The 27035-nt window shown below is 39.1% G+C and overlaps 1 protein-coding gene across 2 annotated transcripts in view; it reads right to left on the bottom strand.

Moving 5' to 3' along the window:
- The window catches only part of LOC124605066 (ATP-dependent helicase brm-like), a 231433-nt gene that overhangs the window by 192464 nt on the left and 11934 nt on the right, over positions 1-27035 (bottom strand). For both annotated transcript variants that reach the window (XM_047136532.1, XM_047136531.1), the window contains exons 3-6: positions 25804-25962; positions 15072-15240; positions 9207-9471; positions 682-820 (exon numbers count right to left, since the gene is read on the bottom strand). In XM_047136532.1, coding sequence (XP_046992488.1) covers positions 682-820; positions 9207-9471; positions 15072-15240; positions 25804-25962 — 732 coding nt within the window. The remainder of the gene's footprint in view (positions 1-681; positions 821-9206; positions 9472-15071; positions 15241-25803; positions 25963-27035) is intronic.

The raw sequence follows: 27035 nt of genomic DNA, 5'->3' as shown, positions 1-27035 counted from the left end.
TTATGTGTTTCTGTGTTCCACGTATTGATCCACTGTAGGTGAGTGGTTACTTTTCCCTTACTTTACATATTGTTCCATCCAGGAATTTCCATTACTGTTATACTATCTCGAAAAAGGATTTGTCCAAAACCTAGAAAGTTTTCAGTCCTGTTGACAGTTAGGTGGGTTGTTACCTTTATTCCTAAATTATTTACATTCCACTAAGGCTTTCCATTATCATATTTAATCTCTACTTGAAATAGATATGACTCTGCTTTGAGCTTTAAAAATAATTTCAACCAGTTAGCCACATTTCTTAGGCACCAAAGTGTGACCTAAGGGATGCCAGATATAAAAGCCTAGCAATTATGTGTTTTGATGCAAAAGCTGTGAATGGGACACTTAAATCTCAAAACCATAGTATTTATGGCCAATAATCAAATAATTAGTTCATTGTCAAGCTCTAATGTAAGGTAATAAGATGTAAAATAACACTGTGCTGCTGTAGCACAGCTCGGTAAACATCTGCATCAGTGTGAACTGCCCCATGAGACAATGTACGTCGCAAGAAAGAGATGAAATTTTACTCACTGCAGCAATCGCTGAGCGGCTTCTACCACGTAAGTGTCAGGAACATCTTAATGTTTACTCAGGTGAGATCACATAAGCATGCAATATGTATTTCAATTCAATTACAATTACCTCAGATCGCAAGGACCTTTGAAAATTGAGAAGCCGCAGTGCACGGAGCTCAATTTCAGCTTTGACTCTTAAGTCATCAGGCATTACAGCTGGCAGATTATTTAATTCCTCGATTCTATGAGCTATCCGTGCTGCTAATCTGTAATATGAAAGTTAAATAAATAACATAAAATGTTAAAAGATAATGAAGATTATTTTTCTACTTCAATTATTTTCTTGTACATATAAGCTCTTATCATCACATTAGCTTAATACATTCACAGAATTTTAAAATTTTAAATCTTACAGCTCAAACCGTAATTATGCAGGCCGCATAAGTTTACAATATGGAGGGAAGATGAAAAGTCTTTGACTGGCAGTTAAATACTGTTTTCTGTGCAAGAAATACATTTGCATTTAAATAGTCCTCTTTTAGATCACAGCACTTGCCCAGTTTTTCTCAATGAGTGGATCCTATGCCTGAATTGTGATTATGAAAGGGCACCAGACCCCCATCTAGAACTGTCATATTCTCTTCAACAGACTCTCATTTTCCAAGCACTAACTGATTTTGGATTGAGGACAACGATCTGTACATTGGATCCCTCAATTATCTCATTTCCAATACAGTGTTGTAAAAAGATACAGTCTTAATAAAACATGATTTTTAAATAATAATAATTACTATTATTATTGTTGTTGTTATTACAGTCCAGAGCTCTATTCCCACATTTTTTATCCAGGTGGTACAGAAGACAACGCGGAATTAACCAGTTATTGTTTAAAAATTTCTGGTAATATTTTTGGGAAACAGTGATCTTGTAAGCTATATAAAATCAGCAAAAAAACAGGATAGATTGTGAAGGTTATTTTATTAAAATGACGTGTTTTGACCTAGTCTTATTTTTAGGCCATCTTCAAAACAACACTGTGAAAAAGAGAAAACATGCTAGTTACATAACAAAGTCAGTGACTTAAAATAAAGTCATTTATACTCATTAAAATTAAAGAGTCATTACCCATCAGATGAAGTTGATGATGGCTAGAACAGTCAGTTGACCTCAGTCATTGAAACTTCTGCTGCTGGCTGCTCAGCATTGTTCTATATAGATCTGATGAGGGCATGTTTGTGCTATATGACATCAATGTCAGTCAATGAGGAACAATTTACATAAATGACACATCATCTGAAGATGCAGTTTATCTAAAAGTGAATAATTATAAAAAGTAGTACCTATATGACAAAACAGAATGTAAAAAGTAGTGAGTAATGTAATAAGATAAATTAAGAAGTCTTTCTCTTATTTCTTGTAGTACCATCTGGTGGGAATAATTTATTTAACTAGTATTAAATATCCATAGCATCTGCTATTTAATCAACGGAATGTGTATATAGAATAAACAATGGATTAATGCAAAATAATTATTATCCATGGTAATTATGCAGTTGAATAAATTATTTCCACCAGATGGGACTACAAGAAATAAGAGAAAGACTTTTTAAGTAATCTTATTACATTACTCACTATTTTTAAGATTTTGTTCTGTCCTATAGGCACTACTTTTTATAATTAATCACTTTTATATAAAGTGCATTTTTAAATAATACGTAATTATTATTGGCTGACATTGACGTCATATAACAGAAACACACCCTTATCAGGTCTATATAACACAATGCTGAGCAGCCAGCAGCAGCAGTTTCAATGACTGTGGTCAACTGACTGTTCTAGCCACATTCAACTTCATCTGATGGGTAACGACTCTTCAATTTTATAAATGGATTTTTTTAAGTCACTGACTTCTTTATGTAACTAGCATGTTTTCTCTCTTTCACAGTGTTGTTCTTAAGATGGTCTAAGACTAGGCTGAAACCGGTCTTTTAATAAAATAACTATCGCGATCTAGACTGTTTTTTCATTGATTTTATGTAGTTACTGTTTTACCCTATGAAAGTTAATAAATATGAATAATCTCTTCCACAACCATAAAATGCTATCCATAACCTTCCCTGCAAGTGAAGCTGACTTTGCCATTTTAATACACAGCTACTAGCACTCATTTCTAGCTTTAACTGCTATTTTACAACTGCCATACTTACCACCAACTTAGGGGTATCCCAAAGCTTTTGGGAATATGTTTCACCAACTATGTCTATGCCTGTCACCTTGTAGTAGTACACTGCACCAGGTGTTTGAAAACTGCTACAACAATCAGTTTCTGTTTGTCGTTGAATCACTACTATTGTTGGAACACATTGCTTCACTTCTGCAATATACATTATTATGAGCTGTATCAGTTCAAACCATTGTGTGATAAAGTTTCAAGGACTGTTTTCACATTTGGTAAGTAAACTCTAACACCGGTAGCAAATATTGACAACATGTAACAGCACACAAAAGGGATGTGGGAAATCCATTTACCACCAGTTTTAATACCTCACAAGATGCCCTGGTGATATATGTACCACCATAGTTTTTTGTCCTACATTACAAAAATGAAATTATCAAAAAATAAATACAGTCGATCACATTTCTAATAGGATAGCAAACAAATTGCCTTCACTGAGTTGTTACAAAAAATGTGCTCGCTAAAGTGTTTGGGGGGGGGATGTCAAATGGGCCAACTTGGAGCAGGAGAGGCACCACAGGACATTTTAATTTCCACTGTCTATACTTTTACAGATAAATTCATAAAACTTTGTCAGCATGACCAGGAAGAGTTCAGGAGTCACACTCATAGCAATGGAAGTTCAAAAACATAACAAAATAATTTTATATATATATATATATATATATATATATATATATATGAAATTTCATCATTTTTTCACTTACTATTGGATACATTTCTTGCTGTAGGTATAGTTTTCTTTATCAGTAAGAGAGAGTCTTCGATGAATTTTGAACGACATACAAACCATACTTACGAGTGCATGAAACTCTAGAATTTATTTAATTTATGAAAAAAGAATGAGCTATTACATTTTAAACTTCATGTTTAGAAAAAACTCAAATTTTATAGTTAACTATCTCAATTTTTAACACAGTTTTTAATAGATTTGGAAAATTCTAGAGTTTTGCATTAAGGAGTTGGTGTTTAACAAATAGTGCAAAATTCATCGAAGATTTCTCTTACTTATGAAGAAAAGTGTACCTATAGCAACAAATGAAGCCAATAGTAAGTAAAAAATGATAAAATTTCACATGTAAAAAAATTACTTTGTTATGTTTTTGAACTTCCACTGTTCTGAGTATCCTGAATCCTTCCTGGTCATGGTGACAAAGTTTTATGAATTTATTTGTAGAAGTATAGACAGTGGAAATTAAAATGTCCTGTGGTGCCTCTCCAGCTTCAAGTCTGTCCATTTGACATTCTACCCCCCTTAAGGCCAGCAGCTATGCCGTAACTTCAAGGTCTCTTTGATGTTATCTTTCAACAGGATACTGCATGTTGGCTGTACTGGACCTACCTCGAAGCAAAGGGTGTTCTGCTATTGCCATGTCCAGCACATTATCCAGATCTCTCATCCACAGAAAATATCTGATCATGGGTTGCTGAGAGACTGGCACACTGCAATTCACCAGCAGCTTTGATCAATGAATTCTGGTATCGAGATGAAGCAGCTCAGAATGACAAACCCGTACCTACAAACTGAATCATACTATACTGTATATGTATATAAGTAAAATTTCATTATTAGCTATCCTCTCTGGTTTTGCAGTTTTAATAGCCAGAAATGTAACAGTACAAAGTAATCAGCAGCCAATGCTTTTCTGAAACCAATACCAAAAGATGGCTGGACAGGGATTTGAAGTACATTCCTGTCAAATACATCTCCAGTGTCTTAATCAGTCTGTCACCTTGGTTGGTCTCTGTCTTGAGAGATCAATCAGAACATTTTGACCACCAACATACCACTGATAGAAACCCATCCAAGTGATACAGGCATCATCTGGCGAGGAGTAACTGCTAGTCAGACAACAACATATGGTGCAAGTAGTATCAATGAGCATGCTGTACATGTGTAGAATGGGGAAAGTGTGCAATCTACCTAAGTTTGACCAAAGGGAGATTGTGATGGTCCAGAGGCTCGGCACGAGCATTTTTGTGTGCTTGAGTAACACTGTGCTGAGTGTCTTCAACATGTGGTGAAACCACATCCAGACATCATGGGACTGGGCAGCTGCTCCTCATTAGAGATGTCGGATGGTGTAGAATGACCCACCCCTCATTACAGATGTCGGATGTCGTTAGCTGGGCAGACTGGTAAAACAGGACAGGCAGCGAACTGTGGTGGAACTAGCATCAGACTTTAATGCTGTATAAAGTACAAGAGTGTCCGAACCCACAGAGCACCGAACACACCTAACAATGGACCCCTGCAGCCGACGACGCATGCATGTGCCAATGTTAACACCACAAAATAGGCAACTACGACTGGAGAGGGCACATGACCATTGGCCCTGGATGGTGGCGCAGTCCAGAGCGTTGCGTAGTCTGATGAATCCCAATAACTTCTTCATCATGCTGATGGGAGGGGGCAAATCTGTCATCTTCAAGGGAAACAGCTCCTCGATACCTGTACTGTAGGACAGAGACAAGCTGGCAGTGGCTCCTTTATTCTCTGGGGAAGATTCACGTAGGCATCCATGGGCCCAGTAGAGCTCGTGCACAGCACCATGACGGCTAAAAAGTATCGTACACTGGTTGCAGACCAGGTACAACCCTTCACAACAACCATGTTGCTTGACGGCAGACAAATTTTTCAAAAAGATAATGCACCATGTCACAAAGCTGGATTATGGCGGAGTGGTTTGAGGAATAGAGTGACTAGTTCCAGTTGATGTGCCAGCCCCCAACTCGCCGACTGAACCCGATCGAACACATCTGGGTGTGGGGGAGGGGGGACAGAGACAGAGAGAGAGAGAGAGAGAGAGAGAGAGAGAGAGAGAGACAGAGAGAGAGAGAGATTCACTTGAGAGTAACTGCTGAACGCTGACTGGGATATGACACACAACAATGTTTACAATGTGTTTCGGAGAAATGAGAAGAGTTGATTACAAAAAAAATTCTGAAAATAAGTGTACTATTTGTGTGAGCTTTTCAGTAACTTACAGGAATGCAAAAGAAAATGAATCTGCCAAAACAAAACATAAGTAATAGCAAATATATACATGAAATATCTTGGTACAACAAAATTTTATTCAAACATAAAGTGATGTGTTAACTTGCCAAAAATTGTTCTTTAGGGTTAATTTTTGTACTTAAGCTATCACTCAAAATATGTTCACAGTTCATAAATTTCAATAAATGAAACCCACTCATGATGGTGCAGAAATACCTTTGGGTCACACGAAAAAACAGTGTTTTGCATAACAGATAGGCCTTATATCCAGTAATGCTACCATCAAGTTCTGTGCCTCATTCCAGATATTAACAACGGAAACCATGTACATAAGACCCAGAAACCTAGCAACAACCAAGCTGATGGCAGCTGCTTCACTGCGACAATCGAAGAAAACAAAACAGGTAAAAACTAACACGATATTTATTTTAGGCATGAAGGAGATAAGTCTACCACAAATTCGTTGCCCAAGGTACAACAATTAACCAATATTATTGCCCTCAAATGCTAAAAGGAAAATATGAGGCACTGTACAAAATAATTACCTGCACTGAGACAATCTACTCCACCATAATAATACTCCTCTCCCTCCTCTATGTCACACAGCCCTGAGCGACAGGCAGTTTTTTGGATTGACGAGGAAAACAGAAGTAACAATTGCTTCACACCCAACATATCCACCTGGTTTCACCCCTTGTAACTCTTTCCTGCCCCTACAATAAAAAGAACTCAAGGAAGGAAGTATTTTCACGGCATAGGAGAGGTAAAACAAAACCTTCCGCACGAATTATGCAGCATTACTTTTGGCAACTGTAAAAACTATTTCCATCAATACATGAAATGATAAACCATGAGAATTAGTCTAATGGACACTATTCCGAAGATAATACAAATAAATGCACATAAAATGTGTATAGTTCTACTTTTTATTGTCCCCGACACATTCTGGCAATGCGTTGTACACACAGTAGAAGTGTACATTTCATAGTGATTATGTATAAGGTGGCAGACACTGCTCTGTGAGTGCAAAATGCCTCTTAACTTCCAAGAAGAAAAGATGTTGTCCAACTCACATTTCGCTCTGAACAATGAATCTGGCTTAGAATATTTTGAGCTTTCGAATATATACTTGATTTGATTTTTTTCTGCCATCTTTCTCTCCTCTCACTTCCAATATTTCACCAATTGTTTAACTTAGTTATCATTCCTCTCAATAGTTTCCCTCCATTTCCTACAAAGGCATCTTCCAGTTTTTCTCCCTTTAATTTGCTGGTGTCTTATTTTTTCCTCTTATTTCATGGCATTTTGCCTTTCACAGTGCCCTCACATCATTCAAATCTGATTATACTCAACTTGTCCAAGCATGCAGCTATCTATCATCTAATTTCAATTGTACCTGTTCCTTAAAACCTTATTATTGCTTTAATTTGTTTAAAGCTTAAATATCAGTATTAATTTATTATTTCAAAAGATTTGAGTATGATCTGTAAAACTAGAAATTTTGCCATTTTATTTGTGGCTATTTAAGTCACAGTTCCATATGTGTGCACATTTGCATAGGAGGGTGGTGAACAATTCACTCTACTTCATGGATTGTCACATTAGCTGTTGTTGAAATCATAAAAATGATAAGGAATGGTACTTCATGGAAAGACAAAAAAGATGATGAACTGGTTGATTATGAACATTTGCCAACATGTAATGTAGTCACATAATACACCACCCATTGTTAATCAACAATTAATGATGCAGTATAATTTACAACAATAAACGCTGAATACTTGTCTCTCCACTGTAAGGTGAAATCTGACTTACAAAGCAGTCAATGACCATTAAGTACGTGGGGGAGTTGGAAAATAAGTTTCCCCTGTCGACTGTGGTCAGAGTTGTGTGTGAAGGGAAAAGTACATTGAGACATTTATCATAGCGCTTTATAAGCTTCAAAAAGCCTTCCAGGAAAAAATCAGGGCACTGAATATGGAAAAAGTGTTAAATGGCTTGTTTGACGTCAGCATTGCTGCCACAGCGCCTTCCACCAAGAGTCTTCTTCAAAGCAGGAAACAGATGGAAGCCACTTGGTGTGAGATCCGGACTGCAAGGCGGATGGTGTAGGCGCTCCCAACCAAGAGTTGCAATATGGTTTTGCATTGCTGTCGCCGTGTGTGGTCTTGCATTGTCATCCAACAGCAGAACGCCAGATCTGAGAAGGCCAGGCCGCTTTTTCCGAATCACCTCTTTCAATTTCGACAGATTAGCACAGTACCGTGCAGCATTGATGGTTGCATACTCCAGAAAGTCCAGAAAATGGTGAGTAGCACTTTACCTGCAGACGGAGTGCTTTTGGACATTTGCATCTGTAGTGGCCGTGCGCATCTGTCCAGGTCTCGGTATGTCCTGCATGTGCTGATGTCCATCACTGAATTGCTGGCACCATCTCCGCACCATTTGTCTCGACATCACACTTGACCCATACACCTCAACAAGGTGGTTATGAATTTCTGTTCCTGATACTCTACGTGCCCATTCATAGCGGATAACAGCTCTCACTTCTGCCTTTGACGACGACTCCAAAATGCACCTTCTCTCCATAGCTCCATGAAAAGACTGAGCAGCTGGCCTCCGCTTTGCGCAGGCACTGCGACAGCGCCAATATGCTTGATCACGGTTGACCTGTACCCAATGGTGTATCGGTCTTTTGCCCATATCACACAACTCTGCCCACAGTCAACAGGGGAAACTTATTTTCCAATTCCCCCTCGTAGTTTTTGAAAAAAGAAAAAACGTAAAACCTATAGAAATTTTCAGCAGAGGTAATCACAGATATTTAATTGTTCTGTAAATGCTAACACGAACCTGAGTGAATATGTTGCGCCAAACAAAAATTTGTGCCAATTTAGGATTTGAACTTAAATCTCTTGCTTACTGCAAGCAATCACATGAACCATTAAGCAACCTAGGTCACTTTCAGGCCCAACTCAAACTTTAATAAGCAGATTTGGAACAAATCCCAGTCCTGTACAAATATCCACTGTCACAAAGTATTCATTACACAGAAGGATTAGCAATTGTCAACAACTTTCACTGACTGAATTCCATGCCATTGTAACTTATCCCTACTGATTCCATTTTTCATTTCTGTGAATAAATTCAACTGGGAAATATATGTCTTAGCTGATCACAACAAATGTTGGAGATTGACCAAAGCTGAAATAGTAATAAAATGCTAGTTAAGGATCTGACACAAACAGATAATATACATATTTTTCTAAGTACAATCTGATCGCAAAATAATTAATAAATAAAAAAAGACTTAATACACTTGTGAATAACTGATTAACTAGGCTATTATCTTATCAATTATTTCGATATTAGTTAATAAATAAATAACAGCACACATATAAAAAAATATACTACTAGCCTGTTTTCCCGCTCATTAAGCAGCACAAGAGGATCTATGCCAACTGGTTTGCTGACAGGAGTCACACGGTTCTGATGAGGAAGTGACTGGCCAGTGGCAGCAGCACGAGGAGCATTTGGTGTTGAAGCAGAAGAGGCTCCTGTCGGAGCTGATGCAGAAGTGTGTGCTGATGAAGGTGTCGTTCCCGTAGCAGCTGTTCCTGTTGCAGGTATTGATGCTGTGGCTGAGGAGATCGACTGTGTCCTGGGGGTGCACGCAGCCATGCCTGAGAGTGTAAGATATGTGACTACAGATTAGCAAATGGAACAAAAACACTAATGTGAAAAACATTTATTTTGTATGAATAATTCAATAAAGTATGAACAGCCAAAGAGTAATGAAATGCACACTGTAGTTACTCTCTATACTCCTAAGTGCTTCAAAGGGTACTCTATGGCATTGGCTCCTTGCTTAGCTTGCCTTTATTGTGAATCTCACAGCGCAAAGTCCCAAGTGACTGGAAAAAGGCAAAGGTAAATCCTTTTTATAAGAATGGCAAAAGAACGGACCCACTACATTACAGGCCAATATCACTAACATCGGTTTGCTGCAGAATACTTGAACATATTCTCAGTTAGAATACAATACATTTTCTTCATACCGGCAAGCTAATGACCACCAGTCAGGATGGTTAAGTACTGCTCATGTGAAACTCAGCTTCATCTTTTGTCTGGTATACTGCAAACTATGGATGAAGGGCAACAGGCAGATTCCATGTTTCTGGAGTTCCGGAAAAGGTGTGACACAGTGCCTCACTGCAGGCTGTTACAGGAGATACAAGCATACGGAATAGGTTCATACATTTGTGAGTGGGTCAAAGACTTCTTGAGTTACAGAATCCATCACGTCATCCTCGATGGTGAGTGGTTATCAGAGACAAGAGTATCGTCATGTGTGTTCCTGACAAGAGTATCATCATGAGTGCTCCAGGAAAGTGTGATAGGACCACTACTGTTCTCTACATACATAAATGATATGGCAGACATGGTGGGCAGCAATCTGTGGTTGTTTGCTGATGTTGCTGTGGTGTGCAATAAGATGTCAGAGTTGAGTGACTGTAAGAAGTTACAAGATGACTTAGACAAAATTTCTGTAAGTTAATGTGGATAAGTAGGAAAAACAAACTTGTAACGAATGTTGGTCTCCATAAGGTTCCCTTTCTGTGCAGCGACCGTGGAATATAAAATTATAAAGAATGTAGCAACCAATTGCGGAAACATAATTTATTTATCTTCTTGCAAATTGATTTCAACTGATATCAGTCATCATCGGTGCAAAAACAAATACAAGAGACAGGGCATAAACAACTGATTTAACAAACAAAAGAATTGACAATAAAACATAGTTACATCAATTCCAATATACAGGGTGGTCCACTGATTGCGACCGGGCCAAATATCTCACTAAATAAGCGTCAAATGAAAAAACTACAAAGAACGAAACTTGTCTAGCTTGAAGGGGGAAACCAGATGGCGCCATGGCTGGCCCGCTAGATGGCACTGCCATAGGTCAAACGGATATCAACAGCATTTTTTAAAAATAGGAACCCCAATTTTTTATTACATATTCGTGTAGTACATAAAGAAATATGAATGTTTTAGTTGGACCACTTTTTTCACTTTGTGATAGATGGTGCTGTAAGAGTCACAATCATATGGCTCACAGTTTTAGACAAACAGTTGGTAACAGGTAGGTTTTTTAAATTAAAATACAGAACGTAGGTACGTTTGAACATATTATTTCGGTTGTTCCAATGTGATACATGAACCTTTGTGAACTTATCACTTCTGAGAATGCATGGTGTTACAGCTTGATTACCTGCAAATACCATATTAATGCAATAAATGCTCAAAATGATATCCATCAACCTCAATGCATTTGGCAATACGTGTAACGACATTCCTATCAACAGTGAGTAGTTCGCCTTCTGTAATGTTCGCATATGCATTGACAATGCGCTGATGCATGTTGTCAGGCGTTGTCGGTGAATCACGATAGCAAATATCCTTCAACTTTCCCCACAGAAAGAAATCCGGGGACGTCAGATTCGGTGAACATGCGGGCCATGGTATGGTGCTTCGATGACCAATCCACTTGTCATGAAATATGCTACTCAATACTGCTTCAACAGCATGCAAGCTATGTGCCAGACATCCATCATGTTGGAAGCACATCGACATTCTGTCATGCAGTGAAACATCTTGTAGTAACATCGGTAGAACATTGCGTAGGAAATCAGCATACATTGCACCATTTATATTGCCATTGATAAAATGGGGGCCAATTATCCTTCCTCCCATAATCCCGCACCATACATTAACCCGCCAAGGTCGCTGATGTTCCACTTGTCACAGCCATCGTTGATTTTCCGTGGCCCACTAGTGCATACTATGCCGGTTGATGTTACCGCTGTTGGTGAATGATGCTTCGTCGCTAAATAGAACGCATGCAAAAAATGTCTGAACATTGTTGGTCAGATGATAATAACAAATTAAATATATACATCAAAACTACAATCGTCAAAATTGTAAGAAGAGATAAACTCACTAAAAATATGATTCCATTCACACAAATTTAGGAAATGAAACTTATTAGTCATAATTACAAAACCGAATACTGGTATCAATGGCCATCTGCCGTTCTACATATGAACTACAAGTGCATCAACAGGCACATTTATGTTACTTCCAATAGGCGATGCTATGTTACTGAATGCACAAATCCAAAGTTGACAGAGTTCAGGTAAAAATTACAGTACAAATAAACAATTGTATTACTTAAATAATGCGATTAACAATGTGTTGCGCATATAAAGAATCATATAAGTGGATAACGACTTTAGATCTACTATGCAAAGTATAGCCTCATGAACAAATGTACCATGTGCCCTTATGTGTCTCATGAGTATGGTGGTAATCTATACAAGGATTGCCATATCACTGCCAACCTCAGTTTAGGTGCGAAAATTGGCAATTGCATTGTTGGATGGTAAATGGTTTTTCGTGTTTCGAGTTGGTTTTACATCTTTTGAGTATGCTGCTCTTGTTGTTTGTGATTGACTTTTGAGCACCTATTTTATCGCTGGAGGTTGGCAGTGATATGGCAAGCCTTGTATCGGTTACCACCATACTCATGACATGCATAAGAGCGCATGGTACATTTGTTTATGAGGCTATAGTTTGCATGGTAGATCTAAAATCGTTATCCACATATATAATTCTTCATACGCGCAACACTTGCTTAATTGTACTATTTAAGTAATTCGTTTGTTTATCTCGTACTGTATTTTTTACCTGAACTCTGTCAACTTTGGATTTGTGCATTAAGTAACATAGTGTCATCTATTGAAAGTAACATAAATGTGCTTTTTGATGCACTTGTAGTTCATATGTAGAACGGCAGACGGCCATTGATACCATTATTCGGTTTCGTCATTATGACAAATGAGTTTCATTTCCTAAATTTGTGTGAATGGAATCATTTTTAGCAAGTTTATCTCTTCTTACAATTTTGACGATTGTATTTTGATGTATATATTTATTTTGTTATTATCATCTGACAAACAATGTTCAGACATTTTCAATTATAATTGTTTAAATTGGTATCATCAATGACCATCACTGTATAATTTTTTTGTAATGTGATATTTCTTATTGCTTGTATTTTATAACACTTTTTTTATTTTATGTAGAGGGCACTTATTGGTAGGTCGGCGCCACCTCATGTTGTCTTGTTGTAGTGTTGACCTATGATGTGTCACTTCATGATAGAAATCCGCCAAGGACAGTACTTCTACTTATGGCATGTGTCGGTTAGAAAAATGGTATGTTATGACTTTGAATTTTAATTTCAGACATCTGTATATATTGTAATTGATGTAACTATGTTTTATTGTCAATTTTTTTGTTTGTTAAAGCAGTTGTTGTTTATGCCCTGTGTCTTGTATTTGTTTTAGCACCGATGATGACTGATATCAGTTGAAATCGATTTGCAAGAAGATAAATAAATTATGTTTCCACGACTGGTTGCTACATTCTTTATAATTTTAAACTTCTAATATTCAGGTACATCATTAGTAGTGTCCTGCTTGACACAGTCACATTGTTTAAAAATCTGGGTGTAATGTTGCAAAGCAATATGAAATAGAACAAAAACATGAGGATTTTGGTAGGAAAGGCAAATGGTAGACTTCAGTTTATTGGGAGAATTTATAGAAAGTGTGGTTCATCTGTACAGAAAACCACTCATAGGTTGCTAGAGCGACCTCTTCTTGAGTACTGCTAGAGTGTTTGAGGTCTGTATGAGGTCAAATTAAAGGAAGACATCGAATCAATTCAGAGGCAGGCTGCTAGATTTGTTACTGGTAGGTTTGAACAACACGTAAGTGTTACAGAAGCTTTCGGAACTCGAATGGGAATCCCTGGAAGGAAGGTGACATCTTTTTCGAGGAACATTATTGAGAAAATTTAGATGCCGTCATTTGAAGCTGAAGGCAGAACGATTCTGTTGTCAGCAACATACGTTCCACATAAGGACCACAAAAATAGGATATGAGAAATTATGGCTCATATGGAGGTATATAGATAGTCATTTTTTCCTTGTTCTATTTGTGAGGAGGACAGGAAAGGAAATGACTAGGAGCGGTACTGGGTACCCCCTCTGCCAAGCACCATAAGGTGGACTGCGGAGTATCAATGTAGACGTAGATTTAGAGATCCCAGAATCTGAGGGGAGGGGACACACACACACACACACACACACACACACACACACACACACACACAGGAATCTGCATATGATTGTTAATGATCTTACTTGTTTGTTCTACTTTAGGCAGCAACTTATTAAATCCCATAACAGTAACAAGAACAATGAAAAGAAAGGCACTGACACTTTTAAGAGATGTCCCAAATTTGTAATAAGTTGTGTCTGCTAAAGAACACATTTAGGAAATACCAAACAGTAAACACACAATAAGTTAGCAGTAAATGCCACATTCATTTTACAATCTTTTCATACTAATTTTCAAACAAATTGAAATATATTTCTTGTTTTATGTTTATTTATTGTATAAAATAAAATTCCTACTGTTTGAAGTACTACAGAGTGGTCATTACATAATAATGGTGATGGAAATTAAAATGTTACTAGATATTTCAAGTTCATCTAGGATACCGATAATTAGTTAAAAGACAGTGTGACTATGGCACTATGAGAGGAGAACGATACACCTACGAAGCCACTAATTTTTAGCACACCACGTAAACAAAGCACTCCAAAAAGTGAGATATTTTAAAATGAAACTATGTGCAGCATTTATTTTTTGGAATGAATTTTACTAGTAACTCAACTGTGGAAGGCTTGGCCTGTGTCTTGAATATTTAGCACTTCATCTTTTAGGGAAAGACCCAAAACGCACAAAATTCAGCCATTATAAATATTACATTGATGCAGGAAACAACAGAAATGGCTGCAGTAAAGGCAAAAAAGTACTCTTATCGTAAACAGCAAACATCAGCCAATGTATTAACACAGTCAATAGCAATTAATTTCCTACTACAGCAACAACTTTTCTAATAACTAATTTGAATAAGATAAACTGATTTGAAATTTTGTGCTAGTATTGTATAAAATTTGAGAATTGTGGAAAATGGTATCCAAGTACTTTTCTAATTCGGCAAGATTAACTGATACATCAATTAATATGATCAATAACAACAAAAATTTTAATCCACAATAAATATCATAATGTAAGGCAATATATGTAACTTATAAGTAGATGGCATCTTTTTTAATATTGCCAACTTATATGTTTTCTAATCAAACCTGTATCAGGCACAGGAAATCCTCCTTGCCGAACACCCTGTATAGCAGCTGACAAGTGTCCAGTAAGTGGCATGTTACGTGCTAACAGCCTATAGGCTGCTATCTGTGCTCGAAGTTGGTAAACCTGGTCTCCACTGAATGGTGGCTTATCCAAGTTGTTGTGTACATTCTGAAACAATGAAATCTGAGAATGTTGGCACCTGTAAACAACTATCTAACCAGACAGTGGTTTAGTGTAATTCTAGACAAAACTGTACTGTCATATGGTCAATTAGTCTGCATTAAACTGACGATATGCAAGGTAACATATTATTACATGTATTGTGTAAATTAGTTAACAAAAGTAGCAATGTCCTTAGATGATTCTTAAGTTGATGACATACGTTAATCTTTTACACACACACACACACACACACACACGCACACGCGCGCGCACACACACGCACACACACACACACACACACACACACACACACACACAGAGAGAGAGAGAGAGAGAGAGAGAGAGAGAGAGAGATATGATGATTGGGTTACACATTTAAAAACACGTTGTTCAAAAGAAATAGGTGAGTGGTAAAGGTAATCCAGTACATCATGGAGAAAGTTTCATGTTTTGATCAGGGCGATATAAGCCAACAGTATTACTACAGGAAAGGTAAGTAAAGATCTTTCACTTACCTAGTAGATCAGCTAGACACCACAGTTATAAGTGGTGCGTGTCTGAAGTACTGGAGCTTCTTCAGAAGTCACGAGTGTTCAGTGCTAGTATTTATTTTAATACAACTAAAGGTGGTACAGTGGCTCAGTGATGCCAATTACCCAGGCATTTTGGTAAGGTGAGCCACTGGTTAAGGCAGAAGCTGACCGGTCATAGTGTAACATAACAAATGCCATTGGAATGCCCCATTACACTAATTTCACAATTAAACTCACTTCCAAACATTGGGGTGTGGGATGGGTGGTATTCAAAGAAGATCAATTCATGTCTATCCAGGAGTGACTACAGAAATAAGCAATACTTACTTCTTGCTCACTATGCATCAGAATAAGCCAAGAACACAACTTAGCTGCTGCAAACCTAGTGAACAGCAATAAGACAAAAAAAAGTTAACTCAAACACTCCATAATAGTTTTCATGGAAAGTAATCTCTCTACAAGCAGGTTGACAGTGCTGCATACTGATGATAGGTAACATGGTATCTTTGAAGATAACAGCAATCCAACATTTCACAATAAGTAAAAATCAAAACAGTCTATGGCTGCAAGTATTTGTTTTATTTAATGACCAGTTTTAATTGTAATGATCATCTTCTGATTGAAGAATGTGGATATTTATGAATACCAGAATTATGATGAGTTATCAACATTACAATATTAGGTGGCCAGCAACAGTGGTCATTTGTGTGTGTGAGTTGTGTTTGCATGAGTGTGAGTTGTGTTTGCATAATTGCTGGGAGGTATGACGGGAGCGAAAGAAGTGTCAGCTCTTTACATTATATGGCCCATGAAACAGCAGCAGCCAGATCACATGTATTGAGTAATACACTTGGGAGACAGGGGGGAACATTGCTGTCAACGAGGATTATAAATTTAACTGCTCCTTGTTTGAGTCGCACCTACTGAATTTGTCTAGTATCTGCAAGCAGCAAAATATTTCTCTGCTCCATGTTGCTACGCAAACTATCTGCAAAGCACATTAAGTAAGTAGATCAATGTTCTCTTAATTAAATCATGGGAGGAGGTAGGTGGACCAATGTTTTTTAAATAAATTGTAGGAGAAGGTAGGTGGATCAATGTTTTTGAATTAAATCACAGGAGAAGGCAGGTGAATAAAGATTGGTCAAGTTACCCAGTATCCTCATGCAGATTGACTGTGTAGTTATTTTACCACGACATCTGATATATTTCCGTGTCCCTGCAACTGATCTATAAGACATGCTTCAACAGATGATGTCACTTGAAATTAACTAACACATTGAAAAACAGTAAAGAAGACAGTAGTTTGCATTACATCACTAAAATACGACAAGAAGCAGCCTTGGTCAGGGAATACAACATGATCGAAGCAAACCCTGAACTACCGGTACACATCAATATACCTGATCTGAGTATCAAGAGGCTTCATTCAAGACATCCTCCTCTTGCTCTCGACAGCCTCACTGGGACTGACATCAACTCTTGGAGAAGAGAATGGCTCCAAAAACAACTTGCCATTTAATGCCTTGTATTACTGACGCATTTCCTGGGTTTGATCAGCCCCACAAGATCTGGTCAACTCTGAACCGACTAAGAACCAAGCGTGGAAGATGTGCTGACTCACTCTTTAAATGGGGACTGCTGTCTTCACCAGCATGCAACTGCAATGCGCCTAAGCAGACCATCCAACACATCAGAGATGAATGCAGTGCCACAGCATTCAGTGGGGACTTTGAAGAATTCCTCATGGCATCCCAAAAATCCATTGAATATGTACAAGGACTCGATGTTTGTCTGTGAATATATGTAATGTAGAATAATTGATCCAGTGCTGAAATGTACTTAAATGCCATACGCTAGATAAATAAAATCAATTATACCACTAGATATACAATGCCTCTATTCTTGTCTCTCATTGTTTATGTCACAGAAACATCCCACTGGCTTATGCGAAACTGACGCATTGCCGACTTATGAGTAATAGATAAGTACAGCTCTGACTGCCGCTGTCCCTGATCTAGACTGCAGCTCTGTGTGTGTGTGTGTGTGTGTGTGTGTGTGTGTGTGTGTGTGTGAGAGAGAGAGAGAGAGAGAGAGAGAGAGAGAGAGAGAGCAGGAGTGGGAGGGGGGTGTCTACTTCAGAAGAAGGCCTTTTGGCGAAAAGCTTACTTGTTTAGCAGTCTTTTTGTTGTGCCTGCCTGCAACTCAACATCCTTTCCGTATTGTCAACACAAATAGTAGTGTGATTCATACAGTCTAAGGAGGAACTAAAAAAACATACTTGTGTACTTGAAGTTAACAAAAGAGGCATATATATATATATATATATATATATATATATATATATATATATATATATATATATATATATATAATAGAGGGAAACATTCCACGTAGGAAATATATATCTAAAAACAAAGATGATGTGACTTACCAAATGAAAGTGCTGGCAGGTCGACAGACACACAAACAAACACAAACATACACACAAAATTCAAGCTTTTGCAACAAACTGTTGCCTCATGCCATGTGACGAAACATATGAATCAATAAAGAAAATTTACACTGAACACCTATTTTTCATCGCTGTATTACAGGCTGTTGTTGCTCTTGCATTTCATGATGTTATGACTCTGTCCATCTGTTTTCTGCCCTGGCTCTGCACCGCTCATGCTTTCTTGGCACTATTTTTGCAAACCCAATGTGGCATTTTTTGTGTTTTGAGATGCTGCTTTCAATTAACTTTACTGTGTACTGGGTATGTCGCAGGCACCTATTTACAAGTTATCATTTACAATTTTAAATAACATTTTACTGTGGACCTATGTTTATACAATAGTTTTCAACTTATTCTATTTTATTTTCTCTAGAATGTTAAAGATCATATCCCTGACTTTGAAACACGCCATTGTAAACAGTGCTTATGGTCAGTGGCACCCAGTAGCTAAGCCTCCTCACCTATTTGTACTGCAGCTGTAAGCACAATGTGCTGATGATGGCCCAAACAGGCCTTCAGTGTTTACCATAATTTTATCATGTTTTACACTATGTGAAATGCCAATTATGGCTGTATATTTTACTTGCCTCTTTCATTAACTTCAAGGACAGCCTCTTTCATTAACTTCAAGGACACAGGTATGTTGATAGTTCCACCTCAGAAAATGTGAATCACACTATTACTTGTAGTATTGGTAACTTAGCACAATACTATTATTCATAAATATGTAATTATTTTACATCAATCTGAAGACAATCATTGTGATTGACACTGGTCACTGAATAAAACAAATACTTGTGATCATAGATATTGTGGCTTTATGTACTATCTGATAGATGTCATATTATCAACATGGCGCTCAAAAGACTGAAAACATTGTTTCGAAAAACATAATGGATCGTAGGATACAAAATGAGCTGTGCAAAGTCCTATGGTCAGTTGGTATTTAATTCCAAGCCTGATCAACAACTAGGGAAAGATTAAGAGAAGAAGCATCACCACCTTTGTTTCACTTGTTCCAATATTGTAGTGGTGGAATTACAAAGTACGCAAAAATCAGCACTGTCCGATATCTGAACTCTTGCATTACACAAAATGGATATTTCACAACTCAGAAATACATGGGTAAAAGTTTCCAACACTTTTTCTGTAATATATTGGTGCCTCTGCTTACTCCTTCATTTTTTTTATGGATAACAGTTCTTGTCCCACGAAAGTTGAGCTCTCAACTGGTGAGTGACCAACTAGAAGGTGAGTACATCATTTGAAAACTGCCCTGTGTACTCCAAAGATATCAATATTATTGAAAGGTAACTCCCAGCACTTCTGACAGACATCCATAAAAAGAACAACTGCACTCCTAGCTTTTAGAGCCACAGGCTCCTTCTTCAGGGTAGAAAAGAGGAGAGGGGAGTGCAAGGGTTGGTCAGCAGGAAACCATGTTAACAGATGGCCACAGTGTTTGAGGACAAAAAGGGGCAAATCTGAACAAAAATGTTTCACCAAGTAGAAGGTTGATTTTTCTTAATCTGGGTTCTGAATGTACTGCCACCTCTCGGAACTCCAACATAACCTATTACTTCCCGTTTCCCAATCTGAATACAGATGGTGTGATTCCAAAAACTGTAAGTACTGTCTCTATTTTTGTTTCTAAGAACAATGGGTTCACCGCCTCCTGAAATACAAGCCAACCCATCGGTCTCATAGTGAAATTCCAGGTGCTCTATGCTTCCTTTCAGTTTATATTCATGAGACTTTTCTTTTAAAATTTGTATACATTAACAGCAATCAAAGCAGACAGAACTCATGCAGCAACCTGTTCAATCTGAAGTTGGTATAATGTATTATACACATCAATCTGGTTGCTGCAGTGTGAGCTTTTCCCCAAAATTTTCCAAGTTTTACGGAATAATGAAATTGTCTTCTTCGTTATCACCTCACAGACAAGTTATTACTTATGTCTAACACTTCATTAATCAGATTCACAACGTCAAAAATTATATCTATTTGAGAGTGCATAATTCTAAAGAATTCTTACAATTACATTTACAACATTTTTGTATTTCTTTGTTTCACTTCAAGGTTCTGTACTGTATCTCAACCCTCCAGAAAATTAATACCTAATTCATTACTACAGAATACCATTTCTATATTCTTGTTAAAAAAACTGAATTTTTGGGAGATCAGCCTTTCTGATCACCTGAACACTGAAAGAATTAATTTTTAAATTTCTTCATTCACCCATTCATCGTAACCTGCAGATTCCATCATGCATGGTAGCCTTCAGTGATGTAAAATTAGTCAAGAAACAAATTCAAAACAAAACAGATGGAACATATGCTCTCGATGCATTTAAGTCTACACTGGTGTCACTAAAGGTCACAGGACTCATGGTACGTCTACTTTATAACCACAATTATATCTAAAAACAAAGATGATGTGACTTACCAAACGAAAGCGCTGGCACGTCGATAAACACACAAACAAACACTAACATACACACAAAATTCTAGCTTTCGCAACCAACGGTTGCTTCGTCAGGAAAGAGGGAAGGAGAGGGAAAGACGAAAGGATTTGGGTTTTAAGGGAGAGGGTAAGGAGTCATTCCAATCCCGGGAGCGGAAAGACTTACCTTAGGGGGAAAAAAGGACGGGTATACACTCGCACACACACACATATACAGACACAAGCAGACATATACAGAGGCAAAGAGTTTGGGCAGAGATGTCAGACGAGGCGGAAGTGCAGAGGCAAAGATGTTGAATGACAGGTGAGGTATGAGTGGTGGCAACTTGAAATTAGCGGAGATTGAGGCCTGGTGGATAACGGGAAGAGAGGATATATTGAAGAGCAAGTTCCCATCTCTGGAGTTCGGATAGGTTGGTGTTAGTGGGAAGTATCCAGATAACCCGGACGGTGTAACACTGTGCCAAGATGTGCTGGCCGTGTCTGTGGCTAAACATGCCTTGGTGCACGGCCAGCACATCTTGGCACAGTGTTACACCGTCCGGGTTATCTGGATACTTCCCACTAACACCAACCTATCCGAACTCCGGAGATGGGAACTTGCTATTCAATATACCCTCTTAAGCCTCAATCTCTGCTAATTTCAAGTTGCCGCCACTCATACCTCACCTGTCATTCAACAACATCTTTGCCTCTGCACTTCCGCCTCGACTGACATCTCTGCCCAAACTCTTTGCCTCTGTATACGTCTGCTTGTGTCTGTATATGTGTGGATGGATATGTGTGTGTGTGCGAGTGTATACCCGTCCTTTTTTCCCCCTAAGGTAAGTCTTTCCGCTCCCGGGATTGGAATGACTCCTTACCCTCTCCCTTAAAACCCAAATCCTTTCGTCTTTCCCTCTCCTTCCCTCTTTCCTGACGAAGCAACCGTTCGTTGCGTAAGCTAGAATTTTGTGTGTATGTTTGTGTTTGTTTGTGTGTCTATCGACGTGCCAGCGCTTTCGTTTGGTAAGTCACATCATCTTTGTTTTTAGATATATTTTTCCCACGTGGAATGTTTCCCTCTATTAATTGATATCATTAATTTGAACCCAACAATTACGTTTGTTATTGTCACTGTTGCATTTCGAAATCTTTTCTGTCGTCTTATTTTCTCTTTTTGTTTTTGCCAGTAGCTTCACTTTGTATTCACCTTCTCCTTTTTACCGTAATCTACTATACAATTTTATCCCACCTATATATACTCAATAATACGTCACCCACTTCCAAACCATAACCAAAAAATTTTTTTCCGCTTTCAACACTACCGCTGCTATAAAATCCACCGTTTCTAGTCCACAAACAGTTCCTTTCACCTATTAAACAACCATTTCGTCTAGTTCTGATAACTTTCGCTTTATTTCCATTTCTGTTTTTCCCACATCACCGATAATTTTTAGCCGCATCCCACAGGTTTTAACGTCATTATTTCTTCGCCAGACAATTGTTAGCCTCATTTTCATAATCTGCCACCACAAAAACACTCTTTTTCATACATTTACATGCCGTTTTTTCGAAATTTTCCCGAATCTCTCCATCCTTTAACGTGTTTTGGCGGCAACACAACCACCTAACCTTTGTGCACATCGTTGTCTACCAACCCAAGTTCTCCACAGGATCAACATAGCCCAGCTTTAACCAACAATTTTTCGCCTTTTTTCACAACAGATCTACAGTTAACTTTCTCCAGTTATTTTCATTTTCATTTCAACCTCATGTTACACTTTCCACCTCCTAATACCATGTCACCCTCACAACACCCCCACAACGACCCCATTAAGTTTTATTTACATTCCCTCCACAAACACGCCTTCACCATCTCCAGATTGCGCTCGCATATTTTATTTTCTCAGGCTTGTCTGACATTTGGCATTACCCCCAAAGGCCTCACACTTAAAGTTCCCATCCCTGGCTGCAACCCTTCTTTCCATCAGTCCCTATACCAGTTCCAAACTGAACAATCGATTGCTCTCACCCACCTAATCCTTCACCTACACATCAACTCAGCCAATGAACACACCCGTCAACTCCTATCCTTAATAAAAGTCCTCAATCTCTCTTCTCCCACATCCACACCGGCTGTTCAGAGCATCCTCCTACAGGCCAACCGCAAATTAGAACAGCATGTCAGCCTTCACCTCAAAACACTATCCAATCTCCTGGTTTCCCACCTCCGGAAAGGCAACTCACTCACCCTTCACAACCTTTCCAGCAAACCTCAACCTCCTCTCATTGCACACAAACTCAGTCTCTCCCATCTACTCAATCTCCCACTTCCAGCTCCATTCCCTCCAAAACCTCAAAATTCCAATCAACACAATCTGGAACCACAACATCCTAATTCAGTAGTTAACCTTTCCTCCAAACCTCTCTCCCAATCCGAAACCTCTGTCCTATCCAAAGGCCTCACCTTCAGCCCCACTCCCAGATTCAACCAAACAGCCCTCGTCAAAGATTTACTGTCCTACACTCGTACTCTCTGCTGAAGTATCACTTTGCCACGAAGAAAAATGATCCTAATCCTACTCCTAATGATCCAACTCCCCAAGACACTATCCAAATTGAACCCTGCCTGGAACAGTTCCGTCCTCCGTCACAGTTGGACCCACCTCCTCTTCCTCAAAATCACCCTCTCCAAACCTTCCAGGAATTTCTGACTTCCAGCCTTGCCTCTCAATCCTTCTTAAAAAACCTTAATCCTACTCCCAACATCACCACTTCTAAAGCCCAGGCTATCCGTGATCTGAAGGTTGACCGGTCCATCATCATCCTTCCGGCGGACAAGGGTTCCAAACCGTGGTACTTGATCGTCGGGAGTATGTGGCTGAGGGACTGCGTCAGATTTCAGACAACACCACGTACAAAGTTTGCCAAGGTAATCCCATTCCTGATGTCCAGGCAGAGCTTCAAGGAATCCTGAGAACGTTAGGTCCCCTACAAAACCTTTCACCTGACTCCATCAACCTCCTGACCCCACCGACACCCCGCACCCCTACCTTCTACCTTCTTCCTAAAATTCACAAACCCAACATCCCGGCCGCCCCATTGTAGCTAGTTACCAAGCCCCCACAGAACATATCTCTACCTACGTAGATCAACACCTTCAACCCATTACATGCAGTCTCCCATCCTTCATCAAAGACACCACCCACTTTCTCGAACGCCTGGAATCCTTACCCAATCCATTACCCCCGGAAACTGTCCTTGTAACCATTGATGCCACTTCCTTATACACAAATATCCCGCACGTCCAGGGCCTCGCTGCGATGGAGCACTTCCTTTCACGCCGATCACCTGCCACCCTACCTAAAACCTCTTTCCTCATTACCTTAAACAGCTTCATCCTGACCCACAACTTCTTCACTTTTGAAGGCCAGACATACCAACAATTTAAGGGAACAGCCATGGGTACCAGGATGGCCCCCTCGTACGCCAACCTATTCATGGGTCGCTTAGAGGAAGCCATCTTGGTTACCCAAGCCTGCCAACCCAAAGTTTGGTACAGATTTATTGATGACATCTTCATGATCTGGACTCACAGTGAAGAAGAACTCCAGAATTTCCTCTCCAACCTCAACTCCTTTGGTTCCACTGTCCTATCCTGGTCCTACTCCAAATCCCATGCCACTTTCCTTGATGTTGACCTCCACCTGTCCAATGGCCAGCTTCACACGTCCGTCCGCATCAAACCCACCAACAAGCAACAGTACCTCCATTACGACAGCTGCCACCCATTCCACATCAAACGGTCCCTTCCCTACAGCCTAGGTCTTCGTGGCAAACGAATCTGCTCCAGTCCGGAATCCCTGAACCATTACACCAACAAACTGACAACAGCTTTCGCATCCCGCAACTACCCTCCCGACCTGGTACAGAAGCAAATAACCAGAGCCACTTCCTCATCCTCTCAAACCCAGAACCTCCCACAGAAGAAACACAAAAGTGCCCCACTTGTGACAGGATACTTTACGGGACTGGATCAGACTCTGAATGTGGCTCTCCAGCAGGGATACGACTTCCTCAAATCCTGCCCTGAAATGAGATCCATCCTTCATGAAATCCTCCCCACTCCACCAAGAGTGTCTTTCCGCCGTCCACCTAACCTTCGTAACCTCTTAGTTCATCCCTATGAAATCCCCAAACCACCTTCCGTACCCTCTGGCTCCTACCCTTGTAACCGCCCCCAGTGTAAAACCTGTCCCATGCACCCTCCCACCACCACCTACTCCAGTCCTGTTACCCGGAAGGTGTACACGATCAAAGGCAGAGCCACGTGTGAAAGCACGCACGTGATTTACCAACTGACCTGCCTACACTGTGACGCATTCTATGTGTGAATGACCAGCAACAAACTGTCCATTCGCATGAATGGACACAGGCAGACAGTGTTTGTTGGTAATGAGGATCACCCTGTGGCTAAACATGCCTTGGTGCACGGCCAGCACATCTTGGCACAGTGTTACACCGTCCGGGTTATCTGGATACTTCCCACTAACACCAACCTATCCGAACTCCGGAGATGGGAACTTGCTCTTCAATATATCCTCTCTTCCCGTTATCCACCAGGCCTCAATCTCCGCTAATTTCAAGTTGCCGCCACTCATACCTCACCTGTCATTCAACAACATCTTTGCCTCTGTACTTCCGCCTCGACTGACATCTCTGCCCAAACTCTTTGCCTCTGTATATGTCTGCTTGTGTCTGTATATGTGTGGATGGATGTGTGTGTGCGTGCGAGTGTATACCCGTCCTTTTTTCCCCCTAAGGTAAGTCTTTCCACTCCCGGGATTGGAATGACTCCTTACACTCTCCCTTAAAACTCAAATCCTTTCGTCTTTCCCTCTCCTTCCCTCTTTCCTGACGAAGCAACCGTTAGTTGCGAAAGCTAGAATTTTGTGTGTGTGTTTGTGTTTGTTTGTGTGTCTATCGACGTGCCAGCGCTTTCGTTTGGTAAGTCACATCATCTTTGTTTTTAGATATATTTTTCCCACGTGGAATGTTTCCCTCTATTAATTTATAACCACAATTACTTACATGTGACATGGGCATTGAAATAGCACTGGTGCACTGACTTCTCAGCTCCAGCAGCTGACTATAACGAGGATCATTCTCAAGACCCATTTCTTCCATTGATTTTACAGCTTTATCGAGTCCATTTAGTGCCTCTTGTATAGTCTGCTGATCTGCAGACACCTGAAAGGACATAAAGATTCATATTGCATTATGAAACCCTGACACAGGCTTCATCATCACAATTAATTACAGCCGAACAAACTAAGCCTTCTTTTTCACATAAGGTAACACCTCACTGAAGAGCTCTCCTACGCAAACCAGTTTTCAAATGAATCTGTAAGAAACTGAAGAATGACAAAAATGTAAAATTCTTGAAATAACTTATGCAAAGACAATGGAAATGTTGCAATACTGTTTCACTGGATGACAAGAAGCTTAAAAGCAGTTATTTTTTCAAACTTAGAAACACATTAATTCATTCTGACCATGCACTAGATAAACTATTAATTGCTGGATATAATCTGAAAATTTTCTGAAATCACAATCAATTTTTGAAAATGGAGATTCAGCTAATATATGAATGTGTTTCCCCACAATATTAATTTAATTAACATACTATCACATCACCACAATTATCCCTACAAGTGATTTATGCTTGGAACCACTGAGTGAAACACTTTGGAATCACAACCTGCATTCATTCATGAGAGAGAAAGAAAGCTATGGTAGTTTCTTAATGAGTTGACACATTCTTACTATGTTCTTCACAGCAATGTCTCATGTAAGAGAATTTCCTTAACGGGTCTTTTTGTCCTTGGAAATAATTACGGATCATAATGAGAAACCAGATGAAATAAGGAATTACAAATAAGCAAAAAACCATGAACTATTTGGAGCAACAGAGCATACTTTATGACAATCCCTACTAACTGGTTATCTTTTTATACTGTCTGCACATTGTGATAAAAAGCCACTTCCTATTTTCCACACTTTTAAGGCTCTGAAGATAATGAATACCTTGACTACAATGATCATGCACTGGTTTCTCAGTAACATGAATACATGAAAAACTCAAGTTACCACCATTTTGAGATAATTTTTTTGGGGTACCACTTTGCACCTGTTACAAATGGTTTAGCGAAGTCTGTTCTGCTTCTAATCTCAACAATAAGTTAATCCAACCTATTATTCTTCCTATCAACTTTCTAATAATTCTTATATGCTTCACTGTCAATTAATTAATCAAACACGCA

This window comes from Schistocerca americana, chromosome 1 (assembly GCF_021461395.2).
Source record: "Schistocerca americana isolate TAMUIC-IGC-003095 chromosome 1, iqSchAmer2.1, whole genome shotgun sequence".
Lineage (NCBI taxonomy): Eukaryota > Metazoa > Arthropoda > Insecta > Orthoptera > Acrididae > Schistocerca > Schistocerca americana.
Note: the sequence above shows the minus strand (reverse complement) of the source record. Positions and strands in the feature narration are given on the sequence as shown.